The sequence below is a fragment of the Arabidopsis thaliana genome, chromosome 4 (assembly GCF_000001735.4).
Source record: "Arabidopsis thaliana chromosome 4, partial sequence".
NCBI classification, from domain to species: Eukaryota; Viridiplantae; Streptophyta; class Magnoliopsida; order Brassicales; family Brassicaceae; genus Arabidopsis; species Arabidopsis thaliana.
This window is the reverse complement of record NC_003075.7, coordinates 12,996,448-13,009,653: the sequence shown is the minus strand read 5'-3', so window position 1 is coordinate 13,009,653 and position 13,206 is coordinate 12,996,448. Positions and strand designations below refer to the sequence as shown.

Here is a 13,206-nt window from a genome sequence, read left to right as displayed (position 1 = left end):
CTTCAAGAATGATCCGAAGATTAAAAAAAACCGAAGCCGCTTGACATCTTCTTCCAATTTTGATTTATCAAAGAAAACTCCTTTGTGAGAGATTATTTATGTACTCTTGATTCAGAGAGGTAAATTCTGTTAGGGGTTCGTTCGATTTTCGCGCTTGTTTTTGTTTACTTATGATCGGATTTGGTATTTTGAACAGTAATGATCCATTCGACGTTTACAGGATAATCCAATTCCGAGTTTTCTGAGTCGTAATTTAGAGAGAATCCAATTCGATGGATTTAGATATGAACGGAGGAAACAAGAGAGTCTTTCAAAGACTGGGCGGTGGCTCTAATCGGCCGACGACGGACTCAAATCAGAAGGTTTGTTTCCACTGGCGAGCTGGCCGGTGCAATCGTTACCCATGCCCTTACCTGCATAGAGAATTGCCGGGTCCGGGTTCGGGTCCAGTAGCAGCTTCTTCAAATAAAAGGGTCGCTGATGAATCTGGGTTTGCGGGTCCGAGTCACCGGAGAGGGCCTGGGTTCAGCGGGACTGCTAATAACTGGGGAAGATTTGGTGGGAACAGAACGGTGACCAAGACGGAGAAACTTTGCAAATTCTGGGTTGATGGAAATTGCCCTTATGGTGATAAATGTAGATACTTGCATTGCTGGAGCAAAGGAGATAGTTTCTCCTTGTTGACGCAGCTTGACGGGCATCAGAAGGTATCTTGTTGTTGAGTGTCCTTATAAGTGATGCTGGATTCTTGTGCTTGTTGGCGATGTTGATAGTTTTTTTTTTTTTTGGTTCTGATTTCTCGAGTAGGTTGTTACTGGGATTGCTCTGCCTTCAGGATCAGATAAGCTTTACACGGCGAGTAAAGATGAAACTGTGCGAATATGGGATTGTGCTTCTGGACAGGTTTTGATTTGCCTCTGATAATTATTTCTTTTATTGTTGTTTGATTGAGTTTCGCTCCATATTTAGTTTAGCTATTGAGTTTAAAACATCATTTTGATATGGCTGGTTGTTTGGACTACTTTATAGGCGTACTTCTCATTCTAGTATTTGTTTTTTTTTCTACGATGTAGTGTACAGGTGTACTCAATCTTGGTGGGGAAGTTGGCTGCATCATTAGTGAAGGTCCCTGGCTATTGGTTGGCATGCCAAATCTTGTTAAGGTAAGTTCAGAGTATGATTCATTTGCATGGTTCCTTGACTATTAAAACTCTTCATCTATACTGAGAATCACTTTTGTTGTCCTATGTGTTGAGGTTTATTGTTGTTACGGATATACATTTTTGAATTATATGCAGGCGTGGAATATCCAAAACAATGCAGACCTGAGCCTCAATGGACCTGTTGGCCAAGTATATTCATTGGTTGTGGGTACTGATCTATTGTTCGCTGGCACACAAGTAAATACTTTTACTGACTGTAAACTTCTTTTCTAAGGCCTTGGAGAGTTGGAGTAGAATTTTGCTTCAGCGTCATGTATATACTTAAAATCATTTTTTGTCTTGAATATCATTTCAAGTTTGCGTCATCTCTTGGAAAAACCACCTCTGCTATAGAAATCTACAGTTCTATTGGATTTTGATAAAAATTCTTCTGCAGGATGGCTCTATTTTGGTTTGGAGATACAATAGCACCACTAGCTGTTTTGATCCAGCTGCATCACTATTGGGTCACACGCTTGCAGTTGTCTCTTTATATGTTGGGGCAAACAGACTCTATTCTGGTGCCATGGACAATTCTATAAAAGTAAGTAGTGTGGCACTACTTAAAAAGTAGTCACCAGTGCCTATTATACCTAAATTAAAATCCCCTTTCTGTTTTTTTTTTGTTTAAGCTCATAGGCCTACCTTATCTGTTTTTAATAGGTTTGGAGCCTGGATAATCTGCAGTGTATTCAAACGCTTACAGAGCATACATCAGTTGTTATGTCTCTCATTTGCTGGGATCAGTTTCTTCTGTCATGTTCATTGGACAATACCGTCAAGGTTTGGTTCTAACTCGCTAGATAATTGGCTCGATTCCTGAATATGACATTACCCCCTGTTTTTTTTTTTTTTTTTTTTCCGTTGTAGATATGGGCTGCTACTGAAGGTGGAAACTTAGAAGTGACATATACTCACAAAGAAGAATACGTACAGTTCCTAGCATTTTTGTTGAAATATTACCCTTTCTCTTGATTCATTCTATATGTAACTAAGTTCTCAATGGCTATTTGGATATAGGGCGTGCTAGCTCTCTGTGGCGTCCATGATGCAGAAGCCAAGCCAGTATTGCTATGTTCGTGCAATGACAATTCGTTGCACCTCTATGATTTGCCATCGTAAGTCTTTCCAATGCTGTTTGTTTCATGAGTATACAATTATGTTTTACTTTCAAAAGCTTAGATTCTGTTCTTATGTAAGGTTTACGGAAAGGGGCAAAATTTTAGCTAAGCAAGAGATTCGGTCAATCCAGATAGGTCCCGGGGGCATATTTTTCACCGGTGATGGAAGTGGTCAAGTTAAAGTATGGAAGTGGTCTACTGAGTCGACCCCTATTTTGTCTTGAGGCGCAAAACAGAGCCCTAGTTCTTCACCTTTGTCAAATCTCTTCTTCTCGGAGTGTCAATAGTTCTTGTTTGTTTTGTTGTTCGAGAGATTGTAAGTAGCATCAAGGCATCTGTCTCTCTGGCTCCATTAAGTCTCTGCAGTTAAGACAGACGGCCGCAGAGAAGATTATGGACCACTGATTGTATCTACTATTATATTGATTTGATGTCAGAGCAGAGACATGGTCTGATCAGTTCCAGAGACGCGTATGGATCTGCCCACGTTGGTTGCAGACTTACTGTTCTTACTTCTTAGGCATAAGAAACTTTTGTCCCTCTTTGGTCAACATTCTTGTCATGTAATTTATGGCATAGATCTTTGTAGTCATGTTTCAGTGTAATAAAAGAGATGATTTATCATAAAGAGAATTTCTTACTGTATTCAAATTATGGTCAGGGTCGAATGTTGAAGAGAATGTCCACAATGATGGTATTAACAGAGTTTCCGAAGCATCTTATTAACCTTGATAGCATCACTTCCACGACCACGAGCACTGGGATTTTCCAACTTCCTCTAGAGAGAAACTGAGCCTGTGGGTATTGAGCGGTTTCACATCGATCTTCTGGCTTGCCACAGCAGTACGAGGCACAGATGCCAAATGTTCTTGTAGCTGCTAGGTACAGAGCCGAACGGGCATTGAAAGGTTGGCCTTTTCATTTGTGTGACCAAAGATTGTTGAATGTTTAACACTTTTACTCAAGATGAGACATGGGGATAGTTTACATTATTTATATAGTTCTGCTGGAAAATTAACAACAAGCCCGTCTAGCTCAGTTGGTAGAGCGCAAGGCTCTTAACCTTCTGGTCGTGGGTTCGAGCCCCACGGTGGGCGTGAAATTACATTTTATTTTTGTACCATGATGTCAGTAAGCCCATTCTCTAATGAATATGAAACTAAACGGAGTTATTTTGTCAAAATGGAAATTAGAGCATGCGACATGATCAAAAGTATTTCTAATTAGGGTTTGTGTTACGTATGGATTTCTTATTTTTGCGTTAAAGGTGACGTGTGGGACTACGTCACTCCACCGAAGGGCCTCGACGGGTTAATGTGAAGGCCATTATGAATTTATGATGGTTATGATTTGTGACCCACCCCACTAATGTACATTATTAGTAAATATCTAAATGTTTATATAACTACTTGACTTCTGCCATTGCCGCCTCGTGATTGTTCTCCTTTTGAAATCATTTGCTTCGTTGAAACCACACTCTCCTTTTACTTTATCTTCTCCTTTTCGTTGAATACTTGAAATCTTCCAATCTTCCTCCAAATTTTTTCAGAGTTTGAAGCATGTCAGACCAAGAGGCTCCTCTGCGTAATGGAGTAGAACACAAGATTTTCGAAGTACTTCCGTTTGTGGATGATGATTACGGTGGAGTCATCGTGGAGATGAAAACTCCTATGGATACTAAGAATTTCGTTGCAGCGCTTAGAGATTCATTCGAGCAGTGGCGCTTACAGGTTTGTGTTGGTGCGAGATCACATGCATCTCTGTCTTCTTGAGTGAGCGAGCGGTTGATTCTGTAAAACCTTTTTGTTTGTTTTTTGTTGTCAGGGTAAAAAGGGAGTCTGGTTGAACTTGCCTCTCTCACACGTAAACCTCGTGGAACCCGCGGTTAAGGTCACATATCAGATTAAATTTGATTCCTAAGTCTTGCATATTAACGTTACTTAATTATCATCTTTTGTTAATTAGATGTCATTGTCTTATCTATTGCTAATATTAGTATTAAGATGAATCTCTTTTGTACCATGGACATATTTTAGTTTTGTTTTTAAAAAGAAAATCTTTTTGGGTTTGACATATTTAGGTTAATGGGATGTATAGTTGATATACCAAGTTATAGCTGCATATCCCCATGTATTATTACATTGAGGGATGAACAAACTGGTCCCATAAATAATTTGTGCATGCAGGAAGGTTTCCGGTATCACCATGCTGAGCCAACTTACCTGATGCTAGTTTATTGGATTCCGGAAGCCGAGAGTACTATTCCTTTGAATGCTTCCCATCGTGTTCGTGTAGGTGCTGTTGTCTTGAACCATAACAAAGAGGTACTTAGGAGATAGGACACCATTATATTGTTTATTTTTGTATTTCCAAGTCATAATATTCTAATCATCCTAGAATGGTAAGGAAAATGTACTCCATATTCCAGCATTTGCATCTTAAAATTACAACTAGAGGCAGATTCTTGTGGTGCAGGAAAAATACGGTTCATTATGCGGATCAGGTATCTGGAAGATCCCAACAGGAGTTGTTGACGAGGTATGTGTTATCTGCATGTAGCAACAAGTTTTCAATCCCACTTTATATGTTTGCTGAAGATTTCATCTTTAATATTTTATTTTCTTGCGTCTAGGGTGAGGAGATTTTCGCCGCAGCCATTAGAGAAGTAAAAGAAGAAACAGGCGTAAGAAGATCCATATATCTTAATGTAAATCAGTCAACCATCAATATATATAACCTAACGTTTTCATACATTTATCTTCAGATCGACACTGAGTTTTTGGAGATTCTAGCTTTCTGGTACGGATCATCGTCATATCCTCTGCTAGTCTGCTTCATATATTGTTTCTTGATACTTTCACGTTCTTATCCTTTAAGCCTTCTGTTTGCAGCCAAACCCACGAGTCATTTTTTGCAAAGTCAGATTTATTCTTCGTTTGTCTCTTGAGACCTACCTCCTTCGATATTCAAAAACAGGACTTAGAGATCGAAGCAGCTCAAGTAAAGTAACATATACTTCTTATTCTGAATCTGAAACATTAATTCTCTCGCAATCTTTCCCGAATTTGTCGGTTCTTGAATGTGCAGTGGATGCGGTTCGAGGACTCTGCCTCTCAACCTATCACACACAAGAACGATCTCTTCAAAGATATTCACCACATTTGCTCAATGAAAATGGAGAAGAGCTATAGTGGTTTTTCAAAAAAACCTATTACAACTTTCTTTGACGACAAGTTAGGTTATCTCTACTTGAATAAACAAGAAGATATGGAACAACCTATTTCTTAAACTTCTTCCAAGAACATCGTCATTAAGAGATCATATTCTGATCTAAAACAATCAATCGATCTGAATGAAAAACAAATGCATGAGTTTCAGATTTGTTATCCTAAAAGAGATGCTGAATTCTTCTCCAGCAAGCAAAAATACAAATACAGTAAGAAGAGAGGGAGCTTGTGACGAGGAGGAATTAAGAAGTGAAGATCTTGTTTTTATTTGATGATTTGAAATCACTAGAATCCACTAATACAATAATTAAATAAATAAATACATACATACCGAAGCACAATTATTTGATTGCACTCAAATGAATCATTGTCTTCAAGACTCCTTCATCCATTTTTCTTTAACGTTCCATTCTAAACTCGACTCTTTGAATGTTGATGTATTTGTTTTAAGTAATTCATTTTGATTATTCCATCATTAATTACCACTTTTTCTAATAACTTGGAAATTGATGTTGATGTGCTTTGTCTTCCAGTTTTGAACTAATTAATTTTGAGGAAATAGTTCAAGTATTGTCAAATAAAACAGATGTATTATGCTCTTTCTTGTTTAAACTCGAGACCATTAAGTAGATTTTAACCACATAATAAATCTAATTATATCATAAAATTCAACAATTAAGTGGCATTTGGTAACCCAAAATAGAATTCTACTTTATGATCTCATTTCTTCATTTAATATAGAAATTTAAACTCTATTCTAATTAATTATTGTGAGATAGAATTTTGTAACTTATAATTAGCACAAACCTAAACCATAACTCTGATACATCTACATCGCCTAAACCGGAATTCTTTGTCACAACAAACATATTATAAAGTTCATAAATCTCAAATCAAAACTTAGACTGATTCCAAGATTCATATAAAACAAGTTTTCATGCTACTTAACACATTTATAATGGCAAAGGGAAAGAGAATGCAAATAAAAATTTACATTTAATCTGATCTGTGACCTATATCTACTTAACGAATCATCAACCACCAAAACACAATATTTTCCCAAGGATATTTAATAATTCTATCATCATTATTTCAGTTATTATCAAATGTGAGTGGCCTGATCATTTTCTGTATTTTTTCTTTCCTTATTCAATATGTAATTTTATATGTCAATGTCATATGTCGGCCGACCCATTCAGCAAAAATAGACAATAATATATCTAATAATTTTTGTTGTTTTGCTTTCTACACATTCAATACAAAGAAAATTCCACAAGTCACAAGCACAACACCTTAGGAACTATACGGCGCTAGTTACACGAGCGAGAGGCCTATATGTCCCACATGTACGTGTGTTTGTCGTGTCTATTCATACGCATTACGTCTGATATACTAAGTTATAACCGAAAGTATTCCACAATGCCGACCTCCTAGAGAATGTTTTTCTTTTCTTGGTTTGGTATGGTTTCAGTTAATAATCTAATTCATGTTTTCATCGTTTTATTATTATTATTAATTAGGTTTTGTATCGGTTATAATCATATTTTGTCGATCTAATATATTTGTATGTCTTCATTAAGTTTTAGATCAATTTTTTTTATTAGGTTCATTCGAATTCAAGTTTTTTCGGATATAGACATAGTGAAACCATTTGAACAATATTAAAGCATAGCTCAGTTCATATCGGTTTATCCAAATTGAACACCCTTAAGCAAAACTTTGTAATTAAGGTTCATTGTATTTGTGGATCTGCCGTCTACTCTTTTGCCTTTTTGTTTTGTTGTGTGTCATGTTATTTTTTTCACAAAAAGTACGATAACAAGATTGATTTTACAAAATGTCTTTTATACGTGCAGAAAGATACAACACATGCAAACAGTGAAAACCAATCATTTTCATGAGTCATCAAATATGAGAAAATATCATTTTCAGAAGCAAACAGTCGATTCCCCATTACTTAATTAAAATCACTTACTAGCCTTGGTTAAAATGTGATTTTATAAAAGATCCCATAGCCTACCTAATTGACCAAATTGCGGGATTAATTTAATTGAAGAGTGGTGACAGTGATTGCTTATTAGTAATATACCACGTATAACGAATTAACGATACATATGGCGTTATATAAACACAAGCCTCACGTTTGAGAAAGAACAAAACACATTTGTTTGTGTAGCCATCACAAAATCTCTCTCTCCCTACATAAACACAAGCCTCACGCCTGAGAAAGAACAAAACACATTTGTTTGTTTTGCCATCACAAAATTTATCTCTCTCTTTCTCTCTTTCGCCAGTTATAATCAGAGTCATGATAAGAGTTACGGTGTCGCGGTCAAACACAGTTGCGTCTTACTGTCTGGTGGCACTGCTGATCCTAACACTTGCGGGATCGGTTAAAAACAGCAACGGAGGAGGTAGCGGAGAATATTATCGAGGAAGAAACTGTGAGGTTTGGAGAGGGAAGCAAATGATGGAGAGGCCATGTGAGGAGCTATACGTAGTAGGTGAAGGAGACACGCTTCACAGCATCAGCGAAAAATGCGGCGACCCGTTTATCGTGGAGCGTAACCCGCATATCCATGACCCGGATGATGTCTTCCCTGGTCTCCTCATCAAACTTCACATTAACCTCCCTGAATAAGTCATAACAAGTTCAAGACATGTCGTTTTATGTACATTATGGTTACATAGTTATCTCCCTTTCTTTTTCTTTATTTTCTTGTTTGGATTTTGAATGAATTTAACTTTTAACATTTCTTTGTTTTGGTACAAACAAAGATCCGATACATTGCCATTGGACAACTACTCTCTTGGATTTGTTCTTGTTAGAAACTTTATTTTGTCATTTGTGTAAAAAGCGGATAAAGCCAAAGAGACTAAGAACAGAGTACCGAAATTTAAAAACAGAGTCGGACAAGGCAATTGAAAACAGAGCCAAACATGACAACTAAAAACCAACCGTCGTCTCAGCATGGAATCTATTGTGCAGCCAAGCTGGACCACCCATATATAGCTAGGTAAGAGTGAAAATGACGTTTTTGGCAAGTAAATTGGATTTGCTTGGCACCCTTACAATCCGAGGCTACTACCACTTCCATCTATAAGATGAAGATTTCTCAAACTTTAGACAAACCAAAGAATATTTCGAGCTATACAATAATTTGATTTTCCGATGACCTCGTGAAGGCATGGCCGTGCCAAGCTATTCGGGGGATGAGACCGGTCCGTCCCGTCTCAATATATAGTGGGGTCTCTAGGAAAAAACAAACAAACTAAAACCCCTTGATAAAAAATTTTTTTTTGTAAACATTGGGCCTTATCATTAAGAAAGTTTTTGAAATTAATATTGGGCCCATGACATATTTGAAATTAATATTGGACCCAGTAAGATTATCTCTATGACTCTATGCATATTTGAAAAATAAAGAGTGTACAAGAATTCTCTACAATATTTAATCTTTTCTTTCTTCTTCTGAAAAGATTATTTTACTATTTTTATACATTGTGGAATGTTTGAGTATTCTTTTCATAATAATGATATAGTCAAACTTTGTAACATCATTGATATCATGGATTTAACTCCACACGCGAAATTTACGTACGAATGTACCTTTGGGCTATTAATTCCATGCATTTAATATGTTTGAGTATTCATAATAAATAACAATGAATTTTTACTAAAGTTTTGGTATATAACCATATGATTATGTGAAATTGAAGGATTCAAAATGAATATCTAATAGACTTCCGGAAACAAATTAATTTAGAGATTAAACTTACTGAAATATTAGTAGTCTTTATAAATTCAAATTTATGGGTAGGTTACGGCCAAATTCGTTATTCGTTAGGGTCAAAACGCAGACGCTGTTAAAATATAGCCAAAGCCAAGTCTTCATTGCCGCACAAAGCTAACAGCGTTTGCGTTTAGACCCCAAAGCGACGTAGTTTCTACCGTTTCCTGCACGAGGGCGTCTACGATTTGCCGCTCAATCTCTGAGACGACCCTTTCCTCTTCCTCTTCAAGTTTGTTCATCCCCGGAACATCTTTTTCGGTTTCTCCTGCGTTGATTATGGTCGGAGAAATGGTGTTCGAATCGTAAAATTTGGAACTTGACGGTTCTTGAGGAAGCTTCTTCTCGTACTTGTACATCTTCTGACCAGAGCATATCGTCGCATCTGCCTTCCTCTCCGGTTCTTGAGCTCTTTTCATCTTAAAAATTTGAAAACAAATCACTGCGTAAGACTGCTTACCACGTGTTTGTGTTTATTTCTTCAATGAGAGCTAAACAAAGAAAAGTTGTACCTGTTTCCGAGGACGTTCTGTGGCAGAGAAAGCTGATGATGTTACATAGATTTTCTTGCATTGCTTCTTCTCTAAAAGATCACATCGATTAGATCTCGAGTGTGTTGATACTGGTGTGAGCACCTTTCTCTGCTTGTTTCGATTATTGGGTGTTGGATGAGGAGAGAATTTTGATTTACTCTCTGCTTTTTCCCATCCGCTAATAGGTCTTAGTGACTGTTGATTCTCTTTTGAAAGGGTTATTACCGTTGCTGGTTGCTGATATTGTCTTAACACAAATGCAGGATTAGTGCTTGTTGTCTTCTCTTTCTGTGAAATCCTGTTTTGTGCTGCTCCTCCTGCCCTTTTCTTCTCAAGCAAGTTTGTTACATCCATGCCAAATTTTCTGGTGGTGACTCTCTTTTTTGTTTGTTTCACTATCTGTCTCCCACTATATCTGGGACTTGGACTTTGCTCATCTTGTTTCAACTCTTTCAGCCTCGTGCGTACAAACTCTTCATGCTTATTGTTCTCTCTGTTTAGCTCAAGAGAGAGGCGATGATTTTCGGAATCAGAGGAGATCCTAGGGCTCGCAGGTAATGATCTTGTCCCTGAGCCATTCCCGGAGAGTCGATGTCCTCTTACTCCATTCCTTGGTGATCTAGTAAGCTCCAAGTTATCAGGAAGAAGATCAAGACCCATGAGTCTAGCCACAACGTTCGGTGTCTTGGTGCGAGGTAAGTTGCAATTATGTGAAGGTGTATCAACGAGAAGACCTCTAAGTGTTGACTTTTTCCCGCCCACCTGCAATTGAATTCTCACTTGGCTCCATCAATGAAGCAACTTCAAATGTACATTGAAGTCATTAATGTTGACTTACAGAGATGTTCAAGCCTTCTCTTTCCAGCTTGTAGTTGGTTGATAATGGAGACTCCTCTGATAAGTCCAAGCTGTTTCGTGGCGCCACCAAGCCTACAAGTTTCAGTAGCATAACATTCCTCACTCACTGTCTTGCAAAAAGCTCCCAAGTCCTTTATCTATAGAGAGATAGAGATAGCACGTACCTTTACGAGTTCTGGAGGGAGAATCAATACTAGGTTGGTGGTGATGATGATGACGTGAAGGAAAGTAAAAATGGTGGAAATGAAAAAAGTGGTAAAGTGCAGTGACGCAGCCATTAGCTTCATTGGAGTTTTTCTTGCTTTTAGAGGAACAAGTGGATCTTCCTCCATTGTACCACTCTCTTCCCATTTCTGTTAAGAGAAAAGCCTGTCTCTAACGTATAATATTGACAAGTGGAAGGCGAAAAATGGACTGACAAAAGAAGAAAGAAGAGGTTGAAGAACAAAATCTTTTTTTGCACCAGCAAAAAAGCCAAATTTGAAATTTTATGTTTTTGGTTCCTGACCCGAGAGAGCTATCGGAAGCTGCAGCACTGCAACTTTATCTCTATATTGCATTGATAATCGAGCAGAGGGTGGTGACAGAAAATAATTTTAAAACGTGACAGTAATAATTAAAAAGATAAACTGTACTACAAGTAAATAAATGCATGGTGAGATGATGATATTTAGCCACGCATTTTCTTTGAAAACAGACAGCTTGAGTATTACAGTATGATTCCAACCACACCATTTTCTTTGGGGTTTTCAAGTTTTTGAACTTTACAAATTAAGAGAGAACTTAAGGTTGTCTAGATTTTCTCTTGGGGATTACAATTACTAGAAGAATATTCTTATGAATCGTGAGTTAGTAGCTTAGAAAGTTACAGCTTGGCCACATGTTTAATGCAGAGGTTCCATGTCTTTGCATTTACTAGGACTTGTCTTGTCTCGCTATTATTTGCTCAGTTTCAAATTTCAACCAATTTTTTAGTTCAATTCGCTCAAGATTTATGTTTACGTATTTTACATGCAATACATGCATTTTAGACAAAATAAAAATAATGGAGGAATCTCATGTTAGACCTCAAACTAATTCACATAGTTTTTACTTTGTAGCCACTATATGAATTTCACAGTGGCCGAAGAGAAGATGCTAGCAGAAAATTAAACAATGGTCTGGAGGTTTAATGGGCCTGTGGGTTACTGTGATTTGGTAGGCTTAATAAATCCAAAAGCCCCATAGCTCAAACTCATTATGGACGTTTTGGTCGATTTCTGAAACAGAGGAAGACGCATATGCTAACTCTATCTTAGAATTGCAACATCCCTCTACAGCTTGTGAACTCGTTTTGTTGAGTGTTTTACGCGTCAAGAATCAAACTTGGGGTTTATTGGTTTGCGAATTTTAATTGATTTAGAGATTCAAACAAAATCTTATGTTATTAGATCATTGATTTTAAAACTTTTGTTGAAATCAAGTCTTATTCATTTAACTAATGATTCCTAAATTATTAACTGAGTCGATATTATTCGTTTAATAATTGAATAACTTATTACTAACAGTATCTACTATCTACGTCTCGTCCCCTCCTCCGTACGTACTATCATAAATAATCTTCTATGCGCTTTGAGTGGTAAGGGTCAGTGACTTAGTTCTATTCATATTTTTACATGCTCATTTGAATTTGTTTGAAAGAACCAACCCTTTTTTTCTTTTCCTATTAGAAAAATTAACGTGCAGTTAATAGTCTCTCCAAGAAACGATTATATATACAGCAAACTTAATCGCTTTATTTGGACCACTTGCACTTTTGAATTTCGGTTCATGTGCTTTAGTATGTAATGGAGTTGCATGAAACTCATGCCAAGAAAATGTTTTGAGAAGTAGGCTAGGCGATGCTAATTAAAAGAAAAGAAAGAAGACAATGAACCTCATTTTCTCATATTTAGTAACAGCCTTGTGATTCTTTTATGGATCTCATGGAGTAAGTATTGCTACTTGGTGCTGCTGAGCTATTTGAATCCAAATTAAGGATCGAACCAATTCAGGACTTAACATGAAACTAGTCCTAGTAAACTAAAAATGGTTGATGGAAAAGCTGAACTATGCCAAGAAACGAATGGTTGTTGCAATCATAGAGTGAGTATCATATACTTTTCTGTTTTACGTATGCTTTGCTAATGTACCACACAGTATAACTTATTGTTTTCTACTGCTTGTTATTGGAGGCCACCACAGAACTTAACTTGTCTCTATTAGCTTGTCCTTTTACTATACTCATTGTTGTATTTTCCTCGTACGAGACCAAGTGAATATTGAGGTGCATCAAGTACGGACAAGCTTTTTTGGATCTTTTGACTGACCAGTTTCCATGATAGAAACCATCTCCCAATAGCATTCCAGAGACCACTCTATATGGTACAAGTAAGATATCCATTATAACCCCACACACATTTCATTTCCATTGTCTTTTTCTTCCACGAATATAG

At 37.0% G+C, this 13,206-nt stretch overlaps 4 protein-coding genes and 1 non-coding gene across 19 annotated transcripts; 4 read left to right on the top strand and 1 right to left on the bottom strand.

The window, feature by feature from the left end:
- The first annotated feature begins 35 nt into the window (after positions 1–35).
- Positions 36–2,964, top strand: ZFWD1 (zinc finger WD40 repeat protein 1). Of its 3 annotated transcripts, none has more exons than NM_118676.4 (10): positions 36–119; positions 221–707; positions 808–903; positions 1,074–1,163; positions 1,299–1,400; positions 1,600–1,746; positions 1,866–1,985; positions 2,073–2,132; positions 2,223–2,320; positions 2,403–2,964. In NM_118676.4, exons 2-10 carry the CDS (start codon positions 273–275, stop codon positions 2,545–2,547), a joined length of 1,293 nt encoding a protein of 430 aa, NP_194274.2. In that variant the 5' UTR covers positions 36–119; positions 221–272; the 3' UTR covers positions 2,548–2,964. The 3 variants fall into 3 exon arrangements, with proteins under 3 accessions (NP_194274.2, NP_001328956.1, NP_001328957.1); NM_001341744.1 differs by having other exon boundaries at positions 45–135; positions 2,403–2,951; NM_001341743.1 differs by having other exon boundaries at positions 36–707.
- Positions 2,965–3,347: 383 nt separating this feature from the next.
- Positions 3,348–3,420, top strand: AT4G25435. The gene has a single exon. It is a non-coding gene; the product is annotated as a tRNA-Lys (tRNA).
- A 298-nt stretch (positions 3,421–3,718) lies between these two features.
- On the top strand, positions 3,719–6,086 carry NUDT10 (nudix hydrolase homolog 10). Of its 13 annotated transcripts, none has more exons than NM_179112.3 (8): positions 3,755–4,053; positions 4,148–4,213; positions 4,510–4,647; positions 4,799–4,861; positions 4,956–5,006; positions 5,088–5,122; positions 5,215–5,323; positions 5,411–6,086. In NM_179112.3, the coding sequence occupies exons 1-8, from the start codon at positions 3,883–3,885 to the stop codon at positions 5,609–5,611; spliced, it is 834 nt and encodes a 277-aa protein (NP_849443.2). In that variant the 5' UTR covers positions 3,755–3,882; the 3' UTR covers positions 5,612–6,086. The 13 variants fall into 13 exon arrangements, with proteins under 13 accessions (NP_001031713.1, NP_001329740.1, NP_849443.2 ...); NM_001341732.1 differs by having other exon boundaries at positions 4,784–4,861; NM_001036636.2 differs by having other exon boundaries at positions 3,719–4,053; positions 4,956–5,122; positions 5,411–5,939.
- A 1,619-nt stretch (positions 6,087–7,705) lies between these two features.
- On the top strand, positions 7,706–8,456 carry AT4G25433 (peptidoglycan-binding LysM domain-containing protein). Its single transcript, NM_148374.3, has one exon. It carries the CDS (start codon positions 7,859–7,861, stop codon positions 8,189–8,191), a length of 333 nt encoding a protein of 110 aa, NP_680740.1. The 5' UTR covers positions 7,706–7,858; the 3' UTR covers positions 8,192–8,456.
- An 893-nt stretch (positions 8,457–9,349) lies between these two features.
- Positions 9,350–11,293, bottom strand: TRM23 (uncharacterized protein). Its single transcript, NM_118675.3, has 4 exons — positions 10,897–11,293; positions 10,713–10,804; positions 9,854–10,636; positions 9,350–9,760 (listed from the first exon to the last, which is right to left on the bottom strand). Exons 1-4 carry the CDS (start codon positions 11,081–11,083, stop codon positions 9,443–9,445), a joined length of 1,380 nt encoding a protein of 459 aa, NP_194273.2. The 5' UTR covers positions 11,084–11,293; the 3' UTR covers positions 9,350–9,442.
- Positions 11,294–13,206: the final 1,913 nt, after the last annotated feature.

Bases quoted from the DNA above. Each gene is read 5' to 3' on its own strand.
- ZFWD1 (NM_118676.4), top strand. From the start codon at position 273: ATGGATTTAGATATGAACGGAGGAAACAAGAGAGTCTTTCAAAGACTG. The intron at 708-807 runs GTATCTTGTTGT...TTTCTCGAGTAG, and splicing joins AGCTTGACGGGCATCAGAAG to GTTGTTACTGGGATTGCTCT. The intron at 2,321-2,402 runs GTAAGTCTTTCC...TTCTTATGTAAG, and splicing joins CACCTCTATGATTTGCCATC to GTTTACGGAAAGGGGCAAAA.
- NUDT10 (NM_001341741.1), top strand. From the start codon at position 3,883: ATGTCAGACCAAGAGGCTCCTCTGCGTAATGGAGTAGAACACAAGATT. The intron at 4,054-4,147 runs GTTTGTGTTGGT...TTTTGTTGTCAG, and splicing joins TCGAGCAGTGGCGCTTACAG to GGTAAAAAGGGAGTCTGGTT. The intron at 5,324-5,410 runs GTAAAGTAACAT...TTGAATGTGCAG, and splicing joins TAGAGATCGAAGCAGCTCAA to TGGATGCGGTTCGAGGACTC.
- AT4G25433 (NM_148374.3), top strand. From the start codon at position 7,859: ATGATAAGAGTTACGGTGTCGCGGTCAAACACAGTTGCGTCTTACTGT.
- TRM23 (NM_118675.3), bottom strand. From the start codon at position 11,083: ATGGGAAGAGAGTGGTACAATGGAGGAAGATCCACTTGTTCCTCTAAA. The intron at 10,805-10,896 runs GTACGTGCTATC...TGAAACTTGTAG, and splicing joins TCCCTCCAGAACTCGTAAAG to GCTTGGTGGCGCCACGAAAC. The intron at 9,761-9,853 runs GTACAACTTTTC...CAAATTTTTAAG, and splicing joins CAGAACGTCCTCGGAAACAG to ATGAAAAGAGCTCAAGAACC.